This window comes from Esox lucius, chromosome 1 (assembly GCF_011004845.1).
Source record: "Esox lucius isolate fEsoLuc1 chromosome 1, fEsoLuc1.pri, whole genome shotgun sequence".
NCBI lineage: Eukaryota > Metazoa > Chordata > Actinopteri > Esociformes > Esocidae > Esox > Esox lucius.
Genome location: NC_047569.1, coordinates 35794544 through 35818963, shown reverse-complemented (window position 1 = coordinate 35818963; position 24420 = coordinate 35794544). Strand labels below are relative to the sequence as shown.

At 41.6% G+C, this 24420-nt stretch overlaps 2 protein-coding genes across 2 annotated transcripts in view; both read right to left on the bottom strand.

The window, feature by feature from the left end:
- LOC117594271 (alpha-2-macroglobulin-like) overlaps positions 1–24420 on the bottom strand; it is a 103473-nt gene that overhangs the window by 37891 nt on the left and 41162 nt on the right. The window lies entirely within an intron of this gene.
- Positions 1–24420, bottom strand: part of LOC117594275 (alpha-2-macroglobulin-like) — a 43537-nt gene that overhangs the window by 1086 nt on the left and 18031 nt on the right. Inside the window, exons 15-35 of the mRNA XM_034291569.1 lie at positions 21695–21817; positions 15439–15573; positions 15196–15277; positions 14962–15082; positions 14578–14803; positions 13173–13299; positions 12888–13009; positions 12706–12757; positions 12226–12309; positions 11818–11994; positions 7818–7893; positions 7428–7584; positions 7215–7289; positions 6832–6994; positions 6399–6589; positions 5910–6125; positions 5654–5775; positions 5338–5428; positions 4880–4948; positions 2971–3076; positions 2740–2781 (exon numbers count right to left, since the gene is read on the bottom strand). Of these exons, the coding sequence (XP_034147460.1) occupies positions 2740–2781; positions 2971–3076; positions 4880–4948; positions 5338–5428; positions 5654–5775; positions 5910–6125; positions 6399–6589; positions 6832–6994; positions 7215–7289; positions 7428–7584; positions 7818–7893; positions 11818–11994; positions 12226–12309; positions 12706–12757; positions 12888–13009; positions 13173–13299; positions 14578–14803; positions 14962–15082; positions 15196–15277; positions 15439–15573; positions 21695–21817 (2557 nt within the window). The remainder of the gene's footprint in view (positions 1–2739; positions 2782–2970; positions 3077–4879; positions 4949–5337; positions 5429–5653; positions 5776–5909; positions 6126–6398; positions 6590–6831; positions 6995–7214; positions 7290–7427; positions 7585–7817; positions 7894–11817; positions 11995–12225; positions 12310–12705; positions 12758–12887; positions 13010–13172; positions 13300–14577; positions 14804–14961; positions 15083–15195; positions 15278–15438; positions 15574–21694; positions 21818–24420) is intronic.

Below are 24420 nucleotides of genomic sequence, written 5' to 3'. Positions count from 1 at the left end.
CATCCTTCTTCTTCCTCCAAACATGGCGAGTTGAGTTTAGACCACAAAGCTCAATTTTTTCTCATTAGACCACACAATCTTCTTCCATTCCTCCTCTGGATCATCCAGATGGTCATTGGAAAACTTCAGACGGGCCTGGACATGCGCTGGCTTGAGAAGGGGAACCTTGCATGCGCTGCAGGATTTTAATCCATGACGCCGTAGTGTGTTACTAATGGTTTTCTTTGAGACTGTGGTCCCAGCTCTCTTCAGGTCATTGACCAGGTCCTGCCGTGTAGTTCTGGGCTGATCCCTCACCTTCCTCAGGATCATTGATGCCCCACGAGGTGAGATCTTGCATGGAGCCCCAGACCGAGGGAGATTGACCGTCATCTTGAACTTCTTCCATTTTCGTAAATTGCGCCAACAGTTGTTGCCTTCTCACCAAGCTGCTTGCCTATTGTCCTGTAGCCCATCCCAGCCTTGTGCAGGTCTACACTTTTATCCCTGATGTCCTTACACAGCTCTCTGGTCTTGGCCATTGTGGAGAGGTTGGAGTCTGTTTCATTGAATGTGTGGACAGGTGTCTTTTATACAGGTAACGAGTTCAAACAGGTGCAATTAATACAGGTAATGAGTGGAGAATAGGAGGGCTTCTTAAATAAAAAGTAACAGGTCTGTGAGAGACGGAATTCTTACTGGTTGGTAGGTGATCAAATACTTATGTCATGCAATAAAATGCAATTAATTATTTAAAAATCATACAATTTGATTTTCTGGATTTTAGATTCCATCTCTCACAGTTGAAGTGTACCTATGAGAAAAATTACAGACCTCTACATGCTTTGTAAGTAGGACAACCTGCAAAATCTCCTCACTGTAACTGGGGATGTGGCTGTGTTCAGAATTAACCAATCACATTCAAACTCTTGTTAAATAGAAGTCATTACACAACTGCCTTCAATTAAAGTGACTCTGATTAATCACAAATAAAGTTCAGCCGTTCTAGTACGATTTTCCTGACATTTTCTTAGTTGCATCTCATAGCAAAAGCCATGGTCCGCAGAGAGCTTTCAAAGCATCAGAGGGATCTCATTGTTGAAAGATACCAGTCAGGAGAAGGGTACAAAATGTACAAAGCATTAGATATACCATGGAACACAGTGAAGACATTCATCATCAAGTGGAGAAAATATGGCACAACAGAGACATTACCAAGAACTGAACGTCCCTCCAAAATTGATGAAAAGACGAGAAGAAGGATTCCAAGAGGCCTACAGCAACATTAAAGGAACTGCAGGAATTTCTGGCAAGTACTGGCTGTGTGCTACATGTGACAATCTCCCGTATTCTTCATATGAATGGGGTAGGGTGCCAAGATGGAAGCCTTTTCTTACAAAGAAAAACATCCAAGCCCGGCTGAAGTTTGCAAAAACAAATATCAAGTCCCTCAAAAGCATGTGGGAAAATGTGTTATGGTCTGATGAAACCAAGGTTGAACTTTTTGGCCATCCAAAAGGTATGTTTGCTGCAAAAACAACAATGCACATCACCCAAAGAACACCATACCCACACAGGGAAGCATGGTGGTGGCAGCATCATGCTTTGGGGCTGTTTTTCTTCAGCTGGAACCGGGGCTTTAGTCAGGGTGGAGGGAATTATGAACAGTTCCAATACCACACAAATTTGGCAAATATCAAAATCTTCACTGTACGTTGTGTTATTCGATTAAAAACAAAACGACATAACAACGGTCAATGGAAACCAAAATCACCAACCGATTGAGGGCTGAATACAAACTCACACCGAAAAACAATGTTGGATGCACCGATACATAACATCCCAGAGGTTCTCAATCGGATTCAGCTCTGGGGAACGTGAGGGCCAGTAAATGGCATTAATGCCTTCGTCATCCAGGAACTGCCTACACACTCTGGCATAATGAAGCCGGGGATTGTCCTGCACCAGGACGAACCCAGGAGCCACTGCACCTGCTGGGCTGGGCTGTGAGCACCGATCCCACTAGAGGATGTTAGGCCCTCATGCCATCCTCATGGAGTCTGTTTATGACAGTCTGGTCAGAAATATGCACACCAGTAGCCTGATGGAGGTCATTTTGTAGGGCTCTGGCAATGCTACTCCCGTTCCTCCTTGCAAAAAAGGAGCATATACCACCCCTGCTGTTAGGTTAATGCCCTTCGACGGCCCTGTCCAGCTCTCCTCGTGTAACGGCCGTCTCCTGGTATCTACTCTATGCTCTTGAGACTGTACTGGAAGACACATCAAACCTTCTTGTGATGGCACATATGGATGTGTCATCCTGGAGGAACTGGACTGCCTGTTCAACCTGAATGGGCTGCAGGTACTGCCTCATGCTACCAGTAATGACAAGGACACTAGCAAAACAAAAACTAGAGAAGTATCAGTCAGGAAGGATAAGGAGAGAGCAATTGTCTGTGGCCTCCATCTGTGAAACCATTTCCTTTTTGGGGGTTGTCTTGCTGTTGCCTCTCCAGTACACCTGTTGTCACTTTCATTTGCACCAAAACAGGATACATTGATTCACAATCCCTTATTCCTCCTAATTGGACAGATCTGAGCAGTGGATTGATGTTTATTTGTATTACCTTCAGCATTAAATCTGAATTTTTCAAATAAATGAACACTCACTGTAGAAAAAAATATTAAACCTTACATTTTCAATGAATTTCTACACAAGTATAACAAAATTCTTATAATTTAATGTATAATGGAGCTCACCAACAGCACATGGGAAGACATATTCTGTCTCAGCCAGGTCACCTGGAGGAAACAAACCATGTTACCTCTCAGTACAAATGGATGAAATCCTAATCTGTGAGATAGTGTACTCAAAGGCAAACAACTCTACTGAATACTGAAAACATATTTTACTGAATTGTTCCACATGAAATTCGGATCTTGACTGAGGGAAAGTAAATACATTTTGTGGATGGTTAGATTTAAATTTACTTGGCTGGTAGTAGTCATAGATTTTGACCACAGCTGGTTTTAGATTCTTTACTGGAAACTTCTGTATGATGTCTAGGCTGCAGTTTTGAGGCACGGCTGATTGTAACTGTTGAAAAAAAAAGATTATGACAATTATGAAATGCTCTAAAAAATAAATGTTCCTATAGTATTGCTGACTGTGAAGAACATACCTCACAATATTTCCAGTCTTAACAATATAAAAACTTTAATATGCGGGATATAGCATATACTGTATAAGATCTTCTGAATTTAATAAAATAAAAGACTATCTTGTTCAACACATATACAATACTGTCAAATATTCGACATGATTGCCATCCATGATAATATTGCTAATTTATTTCACATAGTAGTAACCATAAATGGTAACCATATAAGACAGGGTGTGATCACCCTTAACAAGGAGCAGGATAGACAGGAAGGCAGAGGAAGAGGTCAGACAGCCTTTTAGATTCAGGGTCCACCCCCTAATTCCTGACCCTTTACCTGCCCTCATAAACTCCTTTCCTCAACCCTGTTTTGGAATTATTTTCAACATGGAGGTGAGGTCATGACATCACTGGTGACCAATGTCAGGATTCGCCATGCCAAAAGATCTTTCCTGAAGTCATGGCCAAACGCCGAACTCAGAATTGACACATTAGTGTTGTTTGTGCTACACGTTTAAATCATAAATAATAATAATTATTATTTTAAATTATTACAATCAATTTTGATGGGTAGTGTGCAGTAGGGGACGGTTTTACAAATGCAGAGTAAGCCTAGTCTAGGACAAAAAAAAACCCTCATTAGAGTTTTCTACAGAACTAGATTTTTTAGATCTAGACTATTTTTAATTAGTTTGTGTGAAACCATCCCTAAGTGTTTTGCCTAATGTAAAAAACTGTGTAATATACTGTAACAGGTTACCTTCAAAGTGTCATTTTAAAACATCCCTGGTATTGTTTGTTGTTGGACTCGGGGGCGAAAATCTGATATTAAAATGTTACATACAATGTTCTCAAGAGCAATTTTTGAAGGGGACACCAAAAGTAGTGCTGTAATACTGTTTTAGTTTTCGTGATTCGTTGGCTCTGCAAATTCAGCTATTGTGTGTGAACCCTACCAATATAAAACAATCTTAATGGATTAGCCTCACGTTAGCTACGTGCATTGAATGCCTTTCAGATGGTAGACACGAACACTGTCACCTTGCCAGGTAGGGAACACTACATATACTGCCCTGCAAGCTTCTTTCATTGACTCAAATTCAAACAGCTGCAAAAGTTGGTTGATGTTACTGTAGCTTGCTAGCAAACATCAGCTAACCGCTAAAGTAAAGAAATGTCTAACATATCCTTTGTTTGAACTACTTGCAGAAAGTCAGCTGATTCCCACACATGCACTGTACCCATACCATGTGCCACTGCTGAGGGCTGTGGGGCAGTGGATCAAACCATTGTGAGGCAAAGGACAGGGGTGTCGCAATTTTTTGAAACTTAAACCCGCTTTGCGTCTAATTACTATTATTGAAATTACATAGTTATGTTTACATTTATATATGGGGGGGGGGGTCATAGTTTTCCCCAGGATAGGGAAGTCATGTCTACCCCAGGGTTTCCGCCTATGCTTGGACTAACAGGACTAAAATGAGAGAATTGCCCAATGTCATGTTTTCATGTACTCATTATATTTCACAACACATCAGTTTAATCAATTGTCTTGTGAAAGATGTTTGCAAACCAAATGAAAGTATCAGTTGTTTGATCATTCATTTGAATGCAAGACTTGCTGTGCTACAAATGTGATCAGTTGGAATTCTGAACTAAGAGTGCAGATAGTATTGATTATGCTACCAAAATGACCAAAAAACCTGTATGAGTAGTTGAAATGGGTAGGTTTGTCTCACCCCTGTCAAGTACAGTAAAACATGGTCATCTTTGTTATCGACACGCTCCACAAGAAGGGAATCCTTCACCTGTAAAGACAAGCCATTCACAGATTATTCCTATTTTGACCACAGAAACTGAGCTCTTTATTAGTTTACATGTATAATGTAAAGTTAGGTCCAGGGGCGGAGCTTAGCTTTCTCTGCCATTGGGGCGAACTTTAGCTGTGGAGCCCAACCACCACTAAACTCTTACTATTGCTAACTGATTTACGGTCGATCTAGATGTTTATCACTTCAATGTCAACTAAATATTATCTAGCAAAAAATCCAAATATTATTTAATACTGGATGCAATAATTCTTTCCACCATGAGATAAACTTCTTGTGGGCCCCTCTGATTGGCTGCCATGGGTGCCGCCCACCCATCGCACCCATTAAAGCACCTCCTCTGGTTTGGTCATATTACAAAACCTCACCTCTTTCAAGGATTCTGGGACAGGGGAAAAGCCAGATAACATTTTCACATCCACTATAATCATATTGCTGCTCTGTTCTTTTCCTCCATACCTGTTAGATTAAAGATGGAGAAAACTGTAAACATACAGAATATTCAAGTGTGATTTTGACTAAAGCATAACAATGAAGAACTGGAATATTGGGTGATTTTTTATTTAGAAATTATTTCAAGTCAGGAACACAGCATTTTGCCATGGGACAATTTAAAATATGTCAATTTAAAGGGTTCTGGTAGATTAGTAGGCTTTCTCCCCATTTTACTCAGAAAATCCTTACTGGAATTGAAGATACAGCTTGACTTTTCTCTTAGTGTCGCTGTTGCACTCAACTTCTGGTATGACCTGAATGCTGAGCGATGTGCCAACTTTAGGAGTAGGGATGTTGTAATGCAGTGACAGCTAGAAAAAACCCAAATGAAATCAGTGAATCAGCCCTGGTCATATTCAACTACATATTTAACAGCATTTTTAAATATATCAAATACTTAACATAAATGCCTAGGGTCTAGGAGTAAATTAAGGATTGGGCTGACCTGTACTGAGGCACAAGCACTGCCCTTCACCTCCACAGTGTACTTCCCAACCACATCCTGCAGCTGGCGCTCCTGGTAGAGAAGCTTGTTGTTCTGGTTCACATCAAAGACATGCTGTCCCCCACTGGGAGATTTTACTGTCACTGTGCTGGAGCCCTCTTTACTGAACACCTTGGTGGAGTACAGAGACAGGGCCTGGAGGGCCACCACTGTGTCCTACACACACACACACACACACACACACATACACACACACACACACACACACACACACATACACACAGTGAACAAACAAAAGCAATCTCAGCCTATTATCTGTTATCCTACTATCTGTGATTTTTCTTCATGCCTCTTCTCTGTTAAAAATCACTAATCCATTCATTCTGATGATCTATTTTGGATGCAAGGTGTTTTGTACATGTAGTCTGATTGTAGTCGATCTCAAACAGGCACATTGTCTCACTACCAGCACTGCTGTTATGGACTCACCTGTGTGGAGGAGAAGCCACCATAGGAGTTCTGCTGCTTCACCAACCACCTGACTATGCGGGAGGAGTAGCCCAGATCAGCGGTAGACAGAGGGGAGGCACTGAGGGACGCCAGCAGAACATAGGAGCTGATCTCCACTGCCAGAGAGGCTGAGGTCTCTGAGGAGGTCTGGGTCCAGTGCAGGAGACCACCTGAGGAGAACACACATGCATAGACACATCAACACTCATATACCAACACACACACTACATAAACCTAATCAAAGAACAAGGACTAATGATTCATCAGACACAGAATACTAAGATCTACTCTAACCTCCACACTGAGTTCAAGACTAAAATGTGACTTTAGTAAAAAGCTGTGTAATTCTAAGGCAAGAACAAACCAATGAGGTCTAGTATTCAGGGCTACAGAACAGAAGAGCATGTCTCACCCTTTTGTAAAGCCATCTTGTCCAGGTGCTGCAGAAGCAGCGTCCGCATCTCCATGTCTCCTGCCAGGGTAAAGGTGTAGGCTAGCAGAGCAGTAGTGTAGGTGTTGGACAAATCACTGGTGGAGTTCCTCAGACAAGACAAGCTGCTGTTCACAACAGGATCCTTATGCAACACAAAATGTATATTCCTATTTGAGTCCAGAAAGCGACTACATTTATCTTCTGTTTGGTGCCTAAAATGAACCAGATCACCTAGCTATGTATCTTGAAAATAATTAACTAAAAGTTACTCTGGATTAAATCGTATGATAAATTACTAAAATGTGAAAGTTAAATGTGGTTTGCTGTCATGTGCACAGGCAGGTGCCTGAGAGAATACTTACTGAAACTGACATGTTGAGCTCCAGCATTGAGGCAGTTATGTAGGCTGTAAGAGTTACTTCATCAGTCACCCCACCCTAGAAAACATTTGGCCAAAAACAAAACAACATGAACATCCCCTATATTTAAAGAAATGTGATAACTCTGGGAACTTCAGAGGACAGGTTCACCAAATCTCATCAAAAACGTTTTTTTTTATCTTTTAATTGCTATACCTTTATTCGGTTGTTAAACAGCTCCCCAAGTTTCATGAAACAGCCATTTTCTTTTTGTTTCTTTTGCAACCATGTCATGGTTTCCATATTTTTTGGGTAATCTATATAGATAAAGGACCGTGCTTTGCTAAAGATTTTGAAGACAAATGCAGTCAGCCTGTGAACAGAGAAAGCAGAGAGTATCTCTAATATATCCATGAGATAAAAAGGCCTTAAGTCAGAGCTTGACATGGCATCAGTCATATCTTTATTCAACTCATGTCAAACTAATGGTCTCCTGCCAGAGACAGTTACATAAAATTTATTAATATTTGAAAGAGAAATGGCTTCCAAATAAACGGCTTCTTATAGAGCTTAAGTCTTTGGCTGAAAAACAATCCAAGTTCTCACCACGTGTTTCCAGATCCTCGTCCAAAAGTGCTGTAGGCCCCGTCTGAATGCTTGTAGTTTAGCTGCCTTTGGTAACCTGAGCGGTTGACAAAGAAAAGTTTTGTTTCAGTCTCCTGTTTTTATAATCAAAGGGTTTCAGTGGGAGAACATTAAGTGGATCATTCTAGATCTTTGGAGGCTGATGTCATTAACTTTAAATAAGCCATGGCCAAGTATCTGTGCAGGTATTTAATTTTTACAGTTTTTACATAAAATGACTTTAAAATTGCATTTCTGAATATGTTTTTCACATTGGCTTCCTACTTGCTTTTAGCAAAGTGTTCATATTCAAAGATTGTAATAATGAGAGTGAAAAGTGAAACTGACAGCATTTTATCAATATGAAATCTTACTCAATTATTTTGCAATACACACAATAACATACAGTACATTGTTCTTAATTGTTTCATTTGTAAATATTTTGCACTCTTGGGACAAATGTTCAATATCCAGCTCTGCAAAAAATTAAGAGACTTCTAAGAGAATTATTTGCAAATTTCTCTGGTTTTACTATTCATAGGTATGTGTTTGAGTAAAATGAACAGTTTTGTTTTATTCTATGAACTATTGACAACATTACTCAGAAATTACAAATAAAAAAATTGTCATTTAGAGTATTTATTTGTAGAAAATAACAACTGGTAAAAATAACCAAAAGAATATGCATTGTTTTCAGACCTCAAATAATGCAAAGAAAACAAATTCATATTCATTTTTCAACAACAAAATACTAATGTTTTAAATCAATATTTGGTGGAATAACCCCAATTTTTTATCACAGCTTTCCTACGTCTTGGCATGCTCTCCACCAGTCTGTCACATTGCTGTTGGGTGACTTTATGCCATTCCTGACACAAACATTCAAGTAGATCGGCTTTGTTTGATGGCTTGTGAACAAGGTTTTCAATGGGGTTCAGGTCTGGAGATTGGGCTGGAAATAAGGTCTTGATCTGGTGGTCCTCCATCCACACCTTGATTGACCTGGCTGTGTGACATAGAGCATTGTCCTGCAGGAAAAAACTATTCTCAGAGTTGGGGAACATCGTCAGAGCAGAAGGAAACAGGTGTTCTTCCAAGATAACCTTGTACTTGGCTTGATTCATGCATCCTTCACAAAGACAAATCTACCCGATTCCACAGATTTCACAGTGGGTGCGAGACACTGTGGCTTGTAGGCCTCTCTAGGTCTCAGACTAACTATTAGACGACCAGGTGTTGGGCAAAGCTGAAAATTGTACTTGTCTTTTGCAAACTTCAGCCTGGCTCTTCTTTGCTTCTCATTAATGAAAGGCTTTTTTCTAGATTTGCACGACTTCAGCCCTGCCCCTAGGAGCCTGCTTCGAACCGTCCTCGCAGTGCACTTCACCCCAGCTGCTGTTTGCCATTCTTTTTGTTGGTCACTTGATGTCATCCTACGGTTGTTGAGTGACATTCGAATGAGTTGACAGTCATCTCGGTCAGTGGGCGGTCGTTTTCGTCCTCTGCCAGTCTGTAGCTTTGTTGTCCTCAATGTCTGCTGCTTGACCTTGTTCTTATGAACCACCGTCTTTGAAATTTTCAGGACGGAAGACACCCGACGCTCACTGTATCCCTCGGCCAGCAAAGCCAGAATTTAACCCTTCTATTCCTCACTCAAAGCTTTTCTTTTTAACTCTTTTGTCATGCTGAATAGTAATTTATTTATTCAAATTAACTTTGAGGTACTAATTGTACTGTTTTTGCCATCCAGCTGGTCCTATTGCAAAAGGGAAGTGATGACCACAGCAGTGGTTTCTATACTTTTCCTTGTTAAATTAGATTTGGTTCAAGTAATCACCTAATCAGTACCTCCTTAATTAAAATGAGGTGTGCCTGTGTTGGAATTTAACAGACACTAGAATGGAATGGCTGCCATGTAGAGACGCTGATTTAAGAAAAATGTGGAGTGGTCTCTTTATTTTTTCCAGAGCTGTATATGTACGATATAACAGTCAGTATCCTAGGGGCTTGGCATTCTGTGTTTAGGCGTACCATATATCTATTCCTCTGTTTCCATGGAGACAGATAAGGTGCTAGAAAAATGGGAGTACTCTTAAAGGGAGTACTCCTAATCTCAGCTTGTTACCTGTATAAAAGACACCTGTCCACAGAAGCAATCATACAATCAGATTCCAAACTCTCCACCATGGACAAGACCAAAGAGCTGTCCAAGGATGTCAGGGACAAGAATGTAAACCTACATAAGGCTGGAATGGGCTACAAGACCATTGCCAAGCAGCTTGGTGAGAAGGTGACAACAGTTGGTGTGATTATTCGCAAATGGAAGAAACACAAAATAACTGACAATCTCCCTCGGTCTGGGGCTCTATGGAAGATCTCACCTTGTGGAGTTGCAATGATCATAGGGGAACGGTGAGGAATTAGCCCAGAACTACATGGGAGGATCTTGTCAATGATCTCAAGGCAGCTGGGACCATAGTCACCAAGAAAACGTTCACTAGGCCGTGAAGGACTGAAATCCTGCAGCGCCCGCAAGGTCCCCCTGCTCAAGAAAGCACATGTACAGGGCCGTCTGAAGTTTGCCAATGAACATCTGAATGATTCAGAGGAGAACTGGGTGAAAATGTTTGAGCTCTTTTGCATCAACTCAACTTGCCATGTATGGAGGAGGAGGAATGCTGGGTATGACCCCAAGAACACCATCCCCACCGTCAAACGTGGAGGTGGAAACATTATGCTTTGGGGGTGTTTTTCTGCTAAGCGGACAGGACAACTTCACTGCATCAAAGGGACGATGGACAGGGCCATGTACCATCAAATCTTGGGTGAGAACCTCCTTCCCTCAGCCAGGGCTTTGAAAATGGGTCGTGGATAGGTAATCCAGCATGACAATGACCCAAAACACATGGCCAAGGCAACAAAGGAGTGGCTCAAGAAGAAGCACATTAAGGTCCTGGAGTGGCCTATCTGTGGCAGGACCTGAAGGTTCAAGTTGCCAAATGTCAGCCTTGACACCTTAATGACTTAGAGAAGATCTGCAAAGAGGAGTGGATCAAATAATTTTTCCCTCACTGTAGGTACTCACCACTGCTGACCGGGAGCACCCCACAACCCTTTTCGTTTCAGACTTGCTCTGACCCAGTTTTCTGGTCATAACAATTTGGCCCTTGTCAATGTCACTCAGGTCTTTACTCCTGCCCATCTCTCCTGTATCCAACACGGGGCCTACGAGAACTGATTGTTCTCTCACCATCTAATCTACCCAGACCTGTGACCATGTGCCGTTGTTAGGAGATTATCAAAGTTATTAATTTCATCTACATTCCTGCCCCCAGTTGTGTTTCTTCCTCCCATCCTGCCGTAAAACAGATCACATGGATCTGTGCCCCTATCCTGACAACTGGTTTACCACAACATCAACACCTCATGTTCTTCCTCTGACACATTTACTACATCATCAGCACATTTGGCATTACTCTTGTCTAAACACAAGGAAACAGTACTTTTGTGTTAAGCCCAGTACTAGAACTAGTAATTCTTTATTACCCTAAACATTTGTTGAATATATGAATAACTCAATTCAGTAAAATTCCATAACACCTATGTGTGGTCATAATGATTTGGCAAATCATCAGTTTAGGTAAATCATTTATCGCACTGCATCAATTTATTCTGCCAACAATGCCTTACTCTACGTCACGGAATGTTGTGTCAAACCTTTAAAAAAAAAGATTATATAGCTTACATATATTATGATTGGCCAATTGCTTTCAATAAAAAAGATCATCATAAATAATCTTGTTAAAACCCTTTGAGAATTTATTTAAAGATGTCCCATTATTATTCAGACATTTTTGTTGTTGTTGTGATAGCTCATTCTTTGGATTATCAAAATATATATTATGTTTTGTTTATTAGGAAGATGTTTGTTAAAATGTAAGAATTCAGCTCCCTGAGGATTCTGAGCAGTGTAGACTCTTACCACTAGTGAGAAACTTGGTGGCCTTGTCTCTGATGGCTGAGGTGAGCTGCTCTGTGTTCCTCAAGTACTCTAGGATGTAGATATTGGGGGCAAGGAGCGCCATGTTCTGCTCTCCGCACCCATATGGCATCCGCAACAGTCCGTCCAGGTTCTTGAGGGCGCGGCCCAGGATGTCCCCTACAGAAAACATGCAAAACTCTCCTCTTTAGAAAACAGCATCAAGCTACTGTACCGTGCAACGATTTTATAGTCGGTACCAGACAGGCGAATGTGAGTCATTTATTTGGCTAGTAAGGGTTACTTTGTAAATAATGTATATATAACATGACTGGACAAGACTAAAGATGGGTTGCATTTCCCCACAATATGCCTCTCAAAACTACAAACCGATGTTGTAATATATTTTACCCAAGACTGACAGCGAAGCTCGAGCAGATCCTTTCACCACAATCATGGGCAGTTGCAGTTTCACCTCCTCTGTCAGAGCTTCTCCTGTGGACACATGATAACATGACCAAAGAGAGCCAGAGCAAGAACAGATGCAGGGGCGAAAAGGGGAACTAATTATATAGAGGGCCTAACGTGTATAGGGGCACCTCGAAAATGTTTGAATCTTGAATAAAGTGGGGAGGGGCCGTCAGAAACAGCCTGTGTACAGTGCCCAGGATTTTGTGCCACACCCCTGGACAGATGTCCTTATGTGAGACAGAAGACGACTGGATATTTTTACCACAGAGGAGATCAGATCAACTCAATATGTAGTTTATTGAAATGAATGTAAATAAAAACTTAAATAGAACAGTGTTGGTTTCTTGGACCCAGATCACGTTTGGTGCTGTATTTTAATTCAATTCTGATGGATTAGATGGTTGATACTGCAGTACTGACCAGATGGACACAGCAACCAGTTGTAGGTTTTAGTTTCTTCAGTTCCTTCAGCCTGACAGAGAGATTCATTTCAGTCAGAAGCAGTAACAGTACTGTAAAACTAGATGGTTTCTGTGTAATAGTTGGTAGATGTGACAGAATAGTCCCAATACATTCAAATGTTTGACTAAAACAGTAAATACCTTCACTAGCAGGCTCCGTGTGACTATGTCAACGCGTCCTCTCTCTGGTACACTCACAATCTCATTGTCACAAGCAGCATGTGACTGGACAGCCTCTGCACTAATGGTCACATTCAAAACCCCTACAAAAACACATTGACAGATACTGGAACATCAAAGGTCAGCACAGAGTGCATCTATAGGTAAAATAAACTAGAATAGATGGACCAGAAGTCATTTTTGTTAATAAGGGACTTTAGCTTTTAATATACAGTCAGTATGGTTAAAAGGAGATTTCCATCTTACCAAGGACAGAGGGTGACATTGTCCAGCTGAAGGTCTTTCGTTCATTGGCACACAAGCATGATGAGTACTGGACGTCATTCAAGGGTGTGAGAGTGTAGTCCAATGAGGGAGCTGGAGTCACTGCAACCTGTCAAATAGGAACACTGGGAAGATGACTTGGAAAACACAAGAATGACACCTAGCTAGAGTAGGGTGGCAAAACCATGTCAATGCAGGATTTCTGCTCCAGGCCCATCAAACAGCAGATTCTTATCAGGTTTTGGGGGGAATAAACTTGAGAGAAATAATGGTACTTCTATATCTTTTGTTACAAAGCAGCTTTTTCCATTATGAAAGGGTGTCGTGACACCCCAGTAAAATGGTACTGGTGTAATACTGTGGTGATGTGGAGGACGCAGCAGAATCCATTTGCAGCTTTTATTTAGAATAGTCAACAGGCAGGGTAAATCAGGGGCAGACAGAACAACGGAGAAAATCACAGAGCAGAAGTAGATCACAAGCAAGGGTCGAGACAGGCGGCAGGAATCACAGTCCAAAGAACAATCCGGGTCGAGACAGGCAGCAGAACAATCAGAGGTCGGTATAAACAATCCAAGGTCGGGGTTTATATGGATGAGTGTGGGTGAGTTGCAGGTGTGTGTGCAATCAGTCCCAGGTGAGCGGCATGATGGGATGATGAGTTAATATTCTGGTGAAAGTGTCCTACAGTGGCGAAGAGGAGGTGGAGCGGAAGCCCGCTCTGTAACAAATACATTATATCTCACTGACTGGCCAACTCAACCACACCAGAAGGGAGAAGAGTGTTGTTTTACAGCAGCTGATTGTCACAATTCTTGTTCCTTAAAATCCGGGGTGGGACATGTTATCAGTTCAGGATGATTAAAGTAATCGGTCTGAAAGGTCATCGGGCTGAAAGGTCATCGGTCTGAAAGGTCATCGGTGTTGTCAAGTCATGTCAGAATATCAAAACACTGCGGTGAAAGAGATGTTTGCAGTTTCATGGCTGAAAGTAAATATTCATAGTCTTGTTGTTATATATTATATTTATGTATACTTTAATAAATAGTTGATGGGAAAGAGGAAAGGACCTTTATTTAAGCCTATTTTTTAAAGGTTAAGCCAGGCGATAACTACCACCTTAATTAGCTTTGGTGGGGTGGTTGGTGATGGTTGTCACATTCACTTTTCTGAAAGACAACTGGCAAACAATCTGAAAACCACGCCTCTCACTATTGATATGAGAATTTTTGTAAATGTTTGGTTTGACTGTGAGGTTAAGATGAGTAACAACATTATATAGAACATATTTAAAAGACTATTGTGTTTAAAAAGAAAGGTTTTCACTAGAAACACAAGAAATCTCAAGAAACATAACAGCTCAACAGTCATGAGGTGGGGTACATACCATGATGCACTTGGACAGGTAGTTGAAGACAGTGGCCTTCAGGTCAAAGTTCTCTCCCTGGATGATGCAGTAGGGCAGGGTGATCTCCAGGAAGAAGGGCTGGAAGACATTGAGCTCCACTGGGGGAGCCAGACCAAACCCACCGGGGGCCAGGCAGAAAGCCTCTGTCGTCCAGTTGGTGATGGTATCTGGGACTGTCAGAGACACGTCTGCTGATCCAGACTCCCTGTAGTACAGAGGTCAGATGTCACACATTTACTGACCAAGAACAATGGAGTCCAGGTAATGTTGGTTTTAAATGCTTTCTTATATCCTGAAATTAATAATTACATATCTACGTGTTTTGCTTTCAGTTGCAGCATGCCAACCTTGTCGTGTACTTACCCTACTTCCACAAGGTCCCATATCCACGTCTCAGGGAAGAATCTATGCACTCTCTCTGTGGGTCGATTATAATTTTTATCCATTGCAAACCACAACATCTTGATTGATTGAGTATTTCCAGCTAAACAGTTAGAAAACAAAGTTTTTTTTATAATGTTAGAATAAGGGAAGCTAATCATTTCCCTTGGTCACGAAACATTTGGCAAAAAAGATTGCAAGAGGAGGAAGTCTCACATTTCTCATATAATTTGCCCTTGTATATTATGCAGGAAGGTACTCTGTCATCCAGATTAGTTGCCATCTCTAGTTCCAAATCCTAAAAATGTCAAGGATCAACAGCAACAAGCCAGGAATTACTGTGCAATACACTACGAACAATATTACATTGTAATAACTGAAACTGTATTGTGACAACAGAATGCCATTCTTACAACCAGAATGGTTTCCATTCAGTAAAAATATGCCATAATAACTTACCTTAAAAACGCTATAAGCAGTGATTTTGTCCCGATCCGTTTCCAGGTAGGGCTGCATGTACCTGCTTGGATGCATCGGCACACAATCTGAAAGATTGGTGCTAACGTACAAGGTGGCTGAAAAATAATCTAATATCTGGAATTATATAATTGGAAAATGGGATTATCAAATCAAAGCGCTTACCAGGTAAAAAGGATTGAAAGGGTTCTTGTAGAAGTCATCATATTGTAAATAAAATGTGCAGGCAAACTAAAGCTGGAATTGTGCCAGAGCAAATTTTTGAGAAATAGCTCTCCAGTTGCTGTTTTGGGCAGAAGACCAGTCTGGAATGCCAATATAGACCGGTGATAGTAGATGCACTTTTCACCTTTTCACAGTTTCTCAGAGACCGTTTTTTTGTGGCACTGTATTCAAAAGTTGACACAAACAAACTACATTTGTCATTTACAAACGGGTGTGAATTTGTAAATCAAACCGCAAAAGCATGATTTTGTTGGTCTGGGATAGCCGTAACAGTACTTGGGATGATTTGTAATAGTGCATAAATCATGACACACAACTGAATATTGTCACAGTCGAGGACGTAGGACACATGCGCAAGACATTCACTTTTAAACAACAAAACAATGGAGATGTTACAACTGCAACAAAAGGCATAAACAATGATACACACATTGGTGTGGACATAGTCTGAATCTCAAATCGCACTTGACGTACTTCGCGGATGATGGTGAAGTTCCTACCATTTTTGTATGTAGTAAGTTAGTATGCCAGTATTGGAACCGACTCGTTTGAATATTTAGCTAGGCACAATTAAGCATTGTGTAACTGACGTACGAACACAAAATCTTGCACCTTACATATACTTTTTAGTAATTTTTTTATAATTTATTAAGGCACAGTATAATATTTTTAAGCTCAGTCCATTGCTTTTATTTCCCTTATTGTTTTGTATAAATTGTTGCACTAATGGCCAGAACAAATTCCTTGTTTGTTGTAAAACTTATTTGGCACTAGCAAAACTATGGAGGACCAAACTTGCCAGAATTAGAAATAAATGTAACAATAAATATACTTATACATAAAATATAATGCAAAATGAATAAGTATTAATCAATATTATTTCCCTATTTATTTAATTCCTTGATCATTAATTTTTGTATTCATTTATTTTTATATTTATTTCAATAATTCTATATTTCTGTACATATTAATGTCTGTATATATTTGTTCTTTTATTTCTGTATTTATTTAAACATTCTTTTATTTCTGTATTTATTTACACCAATTAGCCATAACATTATGACCACCTGCCTAATGTTGTGTAGGTCCCCCTTTTCCCACAAAAAAAGCCCTGACCCGTTGAGGCATGGACTCCACTAGACCTCTGAAGGGGTGCTGTGGTATCTGGCACCAAGACGTTAGCAGTAGATCCTTTAAGTCCTGTATGTTGCGAGGTGGGGCCTCCATGGATCAGACTTGTTGGTCCAGCACATCCCACAGATGCTGGATTGGATTGAGATCTGGGGAATTTGGAGGCCAAGTGAACTCCTTGGAGTTGCCATGGAAGGGTGCACATGGTCTGCAACAATGCTTAGGTAGGTGGTACTTGTCAAAGTAACATCCACATGAATGGCAGGACCCAAGGTTTCCCAGAAGAACATTGCCCAAAGCATGACACTGCCCCCGCCGGCTTGCCTCCTTCCCATAGTGCATCCTGGTGCCATGTGTTCTCCAGGTAAACGACACACATGCAACCAGCCATCCATGTGATGTAAAAGAAAACATGATTCATCAGACCAGGCCACCTTCTTCCAATGCTCCGTGGTCCAGTTCTGATGCTCATGTGCCCATTGGAGGTGCTTTTGGGAGTGGACAGGGATCAGCATGGGCACGCTGACTGGTCTGCGGCTACGCAGCCCCATATGCAGTGCAATGCACTGTGTTCTGATACCTTTCTATCAGAGCCAGCATTAACTTTTACAGAACTTTGAGCTACAGTAGCTCGTCTGTTGGATTGGACCACACGAGCCAGCCTTCGCTCCCCACGTGCATCAATGAGCCTTGGTCGCCCATGACCCTGTCACCGGTTCTCCGGTTTTTCTTTCTTTGACCACTTCTGATAGGTACTGACCACTGCAGACTTGGAAAACCCCACAAGGGCTGCAGTTTTGGAGATGCTCTGACCCAATTTGGCCCTTGTCAAAGTCGCTCAGATCCATACGCTCGCCCATTTTTCCTGCTTATAACACATCAACTTTGAGGACAGAATGTTCACTTGCTGCCTAATATACTGTATCCCACCCACTGACAGGTGCCATTATAACGAGATTATCAGTGTTATTCACTTCACCTGTCAGTGGTCATAAATATATGGTTGATCGGTGTATTTCTGTATTTCTTTGTCCTTAAGCTAATGAGGGGGCGGGACTAACAGTCAGATGTAGTAATCAAGCCCAGAACAGCAGATAGAATCAGACTGTGAAGAAGGTGAGTGCTGTTTTAGATACTAGTTAAAGCACATGCATGATTTGTGCATAGGTGACATGAATAAGGCATCAAAAAACCGAGAGAGGTTTTCGGAAAAACACATCATTTTCGCCAAGTGAATACGCTGCGGGTCTGTCCCAGGAGTCCTAGCTTTGAAATGGGTTAATTTCCATAGCAGTGCATAGGATCAGTGCGTAATTTAAGCAATTGTATTTTCCCCAAACTCCTCTCGGTTTGGACCTATACACTGGTGTTGAAATCAACTCGTTATCCCCATCAGAACCTCTGTGAGAGGCCCGCAAAGACGCATCGTTTTTGTACAATATTCACTTAGAGAAAAGGACATCATAATTTTTCCAAAACCTCTCTCTGTTTTTTTATAGGCTAAATGGGCAACCTGGTCTCAGGGGGATTACACAGACTATGTACATAAATCTTTGCCAGACGATTTCGTAAGATATATTACGTTAGGTAAAGTAATGTGAAAAAATCAAAACAGTAGAACATGTTTTGAACCATGGACTTTCCACTCTACAGACAGGAACTTGTGGTGAGAGGAGGCGAGTAGTGGTGTTACAACATTAAAATGTTTTAGGTGGTTTTCTTTGCAACCCAAACCTTAACCCCAGTGCTGTGATACCTAAACTTAACCCAAACCCTAACCTGAACCCCAGTGCTGTGATACCTAACCCCTAACCAAACCTTCACCTAAGCGTTTTAGTTTTCTATCCTTACCCCAAACCTTAACCCTTACCTTAACCCCAGTGCTGTGATACCCTATATTAACTTAACTGAAACATTAAAATGCATTTATTACATATTATAGCGACCTTGGTAAGAACACTACTTGTTCAGGCTTATTCATAATCCCTGTGTGGCGCAGTGGGTAGGGTGCCTGCCTTCTTAACCCAATGTTGCTGATTCAAAACACAGCTTGTATGTTTTGTGCAAATTCGCAGCATTCGTAATATATGATATGTTAGTCTGACGTTCGTATCATATTATACGTTTTAATAGCGTTCGTAACATTCATTGTAATAGCGTTCGTAAGATATGTTACGTTTTAGCCAATTCGTAATGTATTATACATTTTGGTAGAGCATTCTAACGTAATCTAATGTAACGTAACATATCATATGAAATCGGGTGCCATGGATTTCCGTAAAATATTCTACGTAGTCCCCTGAGACCACGTTGCAACCACATACATTTGCACTGGTCAAAGTAGTACTTTAACTAGTGCTCATTACTATCTGGGATTGTTGTTATTTAATAACTGAATTCTAAATACTATATATATAATATATACGCATCAGTCTAGTATAAGACGCAATATGCATTTATCTCGAGAACATGACTTCATCCAGTTAAGTTTTGAATAATACATCTGACCGTATTAGTTTATAGAGTAACACCTTCACCTTTTTTCTATACATGAAAAGACCTCCAGTGATAAAGTTCAGTGCAAAGTGTGGGTGATAACAATTAAACCAGATAGCTATCGGTTTCCCCTTGCAAAAATAATACCTTTTCATTAGACTTTGCTCGTCTTTAGCTGAGATGACATTGCCAATTACAACATTGGAAGGCAGAGATTTTACACTAATTATGCTTTTACTTTAGACATCAAACTAAATAATTTAGCTATCAGTTTAAACGTCCGACTAAATGTACTCTAACATAACTAAGCAGTGGAAGTATAGATTTGAAAAAAACATTTGAAATTGCTTTCAAAAGTCAGTAAACGCCCAATGATGTTAGGGTCAGTTACAAATTGAGAATGCCGGCCATATAGAACTGCTACCGGACATAGGTTTTAAATAGCCATACAATAGCATACATTTAAACAGCAATAAAACACAAATTGTGGCCGGCTGTCTTGAATCTTTGATCTCTGTCTTACCTGCCTTAGAATGAGTTCTAATTGGTGAATTTCTACCACAGATCACGTTTCGTTATGTGGTAAAGCCACATTTTACAGCAATAACAATATAATGTCCTTGGGGTAAGTATTTTGCTCCAGGGAGTTCTGGTTGATTGAAAAACGCTTGTGGACCGCAATTTTCAAATTGTGACACAACATTCGTAATGTGATGGAGATTATGACACAATGGCTTACTCATGTTTTTGGCAAGCTCCAAAATGATTTCAGATGGTACTTTTTCAGCAACTAGTTCTGCATGTCAACCCTCCCTTTCAGGCCGGTGTATGCAGGACTGTTAAAGTGGTTGAGTGGTGTTGCATGGTTCTTCTCCCTGCCACTGAGCTCTGTAGCTCAGTAAAAGTGATTATTGACCTATCGGTGGCTTCGTTCAGAAGTCTTGGCTGAGCACAGAATATTAAGGGACAGAGATTTCTTGGCAACGATTCGAAAATGAGATGTGGCTTTCACATCCTGCTTAATTATTTATTTTAGCTCACTGGGATATCCAAACACTTTGATATTTTTGTGTACACTTTTCCTAGTCTATGCATTAATAAATTGTTTTTGATACAAAGTATTTGATACACTGCCGATTTTGCAGGTTTTCCTACTTACAAAGCATGTAGAGGTCTGTAATAATTATCATAGGTACACTTCAACTGTGAAATCCAGAAAATCACATTGTATGATTTTTAAATAATTAATTAGCATTTTATTGCATGACATAAGTATTTGATCACCTACCAACCAGTAAGAATTCCGTCTATCACAGACCTGGAAAGCAGCTTGGTGAGAAGGCAACAACTGTTGGCGCAATTATTAGTAAATGGAAGCAGTTCAAGATGACGGTCAATCTCCCTCGGTCTGGGGCTTAATGCAAGATCTCACCTCGTGGGGCATCAATGATCATGAGGAAGGTGAGGGATCAGCCAAGAACTACACGACAGGACCTGGTCAATGATCTGAAGAGAGCTGGGACCACAGTCTCAAAGAAAACCATTAGTAACACACTACGCCGTCATGGATTAAAATCCTGCAGCGCACGCAAGGTCCCCCTGCTCAAGCCAGCGCATGTCCAGGCCCGGCTGAAGTTTGCCAAAGACCATCTGGATGATCCAGAGGAGGAATGGGAGAAGGTCATGTGGTCTGATGAGACAAAAATATAGCTTTTTGGTCTAAACTCCACTCGCCGTGTTTGGAGGAAGAAGAAGGATGAGTACAACCCAAAGAACACCATCCCAACCGTGAAGCATGAAGGTGGAAACATCATTCTTTGGGGATGCTTTTCTGCAAAGGGGACAGGACGACTGCACTGTATTGAGGGGAGGATGGATGGAGCCATGTATCACGAGATATTGGCCAACAACCTCCTTCCCTCAGTAAGAGCATTGAATATGGGTCGTGGCTGGGTCTTCGACCTGAAACACACAGCGACAGCCCCGAAACCTGAAGGATCTGGAGAAGGTCTGTATGGAGGAGTGGGCCAAAATCCCTGCTGCAGTGTGTGCAAACCTGGTCAAGAACTACAGGAAACGTATGATCTCTGTAATTGCAAACAAAGGTTCCTGTACCAAATATTAAGTTCTGCTTTTCTGATGTATCAAATACTTACGTCATGCAATATAATGCTAATTAATTACTTAAAAATCATACAATGTGATTTACTGGATTTTCGTTTTAGATTCCTTCACTCACAGTTGAAGAGTACCTATGATAAAAATTACAGACTTCTACATGCTTTCTAAGTGGGAAAACCTGCAAAATCAGCAGTGTATCAAATGCAGTTTTCTCCACTGTAATTTAATTATATTTTTAGATTACATGTACTCAGACATTCGTTACCTGGCCTGCTTTCAGTCTCTTGTCCACAGCACTGAGGCCACACAGGGAACCAGGCAGGGCAGAGAGCTGCAGGGTGTTCTTCTCCCCTGGAACTGCATTGGAGGGAGAGAACTCCACTGACACCTGGCACAGAGGACACATGCAGTTTAGTGGATGTGGAAAGCACACAGTGGCAGCTTGAAAAATGCAGTAAATTATATCCAAGTTGATGTCTGTACAGTTATGTCTGGAAATAATTGGACACTGAAGTTTTGTTATTTTGACTGCTTACCAAACAAAATTCAAGGTACAGTTAAATAATTAATATGGGCTTAAAGTGCAGTCTCTCAGCTTTAATTTTAGGGTATTCACATTCAAATTGGAGGAAGGGAAGGGTTTAGGAATTAAACATTGTGTGGGCTATTATTTCATTATTTCTTCATCAATTAAGCAAGCAAAAGGTAAGGAGTTGATTGCAGGTGTGGCATTCTCATGTGGAAGCTGTTGCTGTGAACCCACAACGTGAGAGATCCATCAGGAACACGAAGAGTGGCCAAATCAACAGTTTGGTACATGCTGAGAAAAAAAGAAAGCACTGGTGAGCTCTGCAACACAAAAAGGCCTAGACTTCCACAGTGGTGGATGATCATAGGATGCTTTCCATGGTAAAGAAAAACCTCTTCACAACATCCAGCCAAGAGAAAAACACTCTCTAGGAGGGTACGCATATCATTATCCAAAGCTACCATGAAGAGAAGACTTCACAAGAGCAAGTAGAGAGGGTTCACACCACAAGGTACAAACCATTCATATGCCTCAAGAATAGAAAGGTCAGATTAGACTTTGCCAAAAAACATCTAAAAAAGCCAGCCCAGTTATGGAACAGCATTCTTTGGACAGATGAAACTAAGATCAATCTTTACCAGAATGATGGGAAGACACGGTGGAGGCAGTGTGATGGCATGGGCATGCATGGCTTCCAATAGCAATGGGTCACTAGTGTTTATTGATGATGTGACAGAAGACAGAAGGAGCCTGATTAATTCTGAAGTGTATAGGGATATACTGTCTGCTCAGATTTAGCCAAATTTAGTGAAGTTGACTGGACGGCACTTCACTTTACAAATGGATAATGACCCAAAACTTATGCAAAAGAGAAAGCAACCCAGGGAATTTTTAAGGCAAAGAAGTGGAATATTCTGCAATGGCCGGGTCAATCACCTGATCTCAACCTGATAGAGCATGCATATTACTTGCTGAACACAAAACTTAAGGCAGAAAGACCCACGAACAAACAACTGAAGTCAGCTGCAGTAAAGGCCTGGCAAAGCATCACAAAGGAGGAAACTGTTATGGTAATTCCTCAGATTGATGAATAACCCAATGATCAAACGATGATAGTAGAACCTCGGATTCAGGAGGAACAGTGTGGTTTTCGTCCAGGCCGTGGAACACTGGACCAGCTCTATACCCTCTACGGGGTGATGGAGGGTTCATGGGAGTTTGCCCAACCAATCCACATGTGTTTTGTGGATTTGGAGAAGGCATTCGACTGTGTCCCTCGTGGCATCCTGTGGAGGGTGCTTCAGGAATATGGGGTCCTGGGTCCTTTGCTAAGGGCTGTCAGGTCCCTGTACGACCGAAGCAGGAGCTTGGTCCGCATTGCCGGCAGTAAGTCAGACTTGTCCCCTGTGCATGTTGGACTCCGGCAGGGCTGCCCTTTGTCGCCGGTTCTGTTTGTAATTTTTATGGACAGAATTTCTAGGCGCAGCCAGGGGCCGGAGGGTGTCAGGTTTGGGGACCACACAATTTCGTCTCTGCTCTTTGCGGATTATGTTGTCGTGATGGCCCCTTCAAGCCAGGACCTTCAGCATGCACTTGGAAGGTTTTGCAGCCGAGTGTGAAGCGGTGGGGATGAAAATCAGTACCTCCAAATCCGAGGCCATGGTCCTCAGTCGGAAAAGGGTGGCTTGCCCACTTCAGGTTGGTGGAGAGTACCTGCCACAAGTGGAGGAGTTTAAGTATCTAGGGGTCTTGTTCACAAGTGAGGGAAGGATGGAACGGGAGATTGACAAACGGATCAGTGCAGCTTCTGCAGTAATGCGGTCGATGTATCGGTCTGTCGTGGTGAAGAAAGAGCTGAGGCGCAAGGCAAAGCTCTCGATTTACCAGTCAATCTACGTTCCTACTCTCACCTATGGTCATGAGCTTTGGGTTATGACCGAAAGGACAAGATCCCGGATACAGGCGGCCGAAATGAGCTTTCTCCGCAGGGTGGCTGGGCGATCCCTTAGAGATAGGGTGAAAAGCTTGGTCACCCGGGAGGAGCTCAGAGTAGAGCCGCTGCTCTTCCACATCGAGAGGGGTCAGCTGAGGTGGCTTGGGCATCTGTTTCGGATGCCTCCTGAACGTCCCACCGGGAGGAGACCCCGGGGAAGACCTAGGACACGCTGGAGGGACTATGTCTCCCGGCTGGTCTGGGAACGCCTCTGTGTCCCCCCGGAAGAGCTGGAGGAAGTGTCTGGGGAGAGGGAAGTCTGGGCATCCCTGCTTAGACTGCTGCTCCTGCGACCCGGCCCCGGATAAGCGGAAGAAGATGGTATGGTATGGTATGGTATGTATTTAAGATTGTGTTAATTTGTCCCATTACATTTGAGCCATGGAAATAAGGGGAATGTGTATGTAAATGGTTGCAATTACTAAACGTTTCATATTATATTCTTGTTCAACCCCTTGAATTAAAGCTG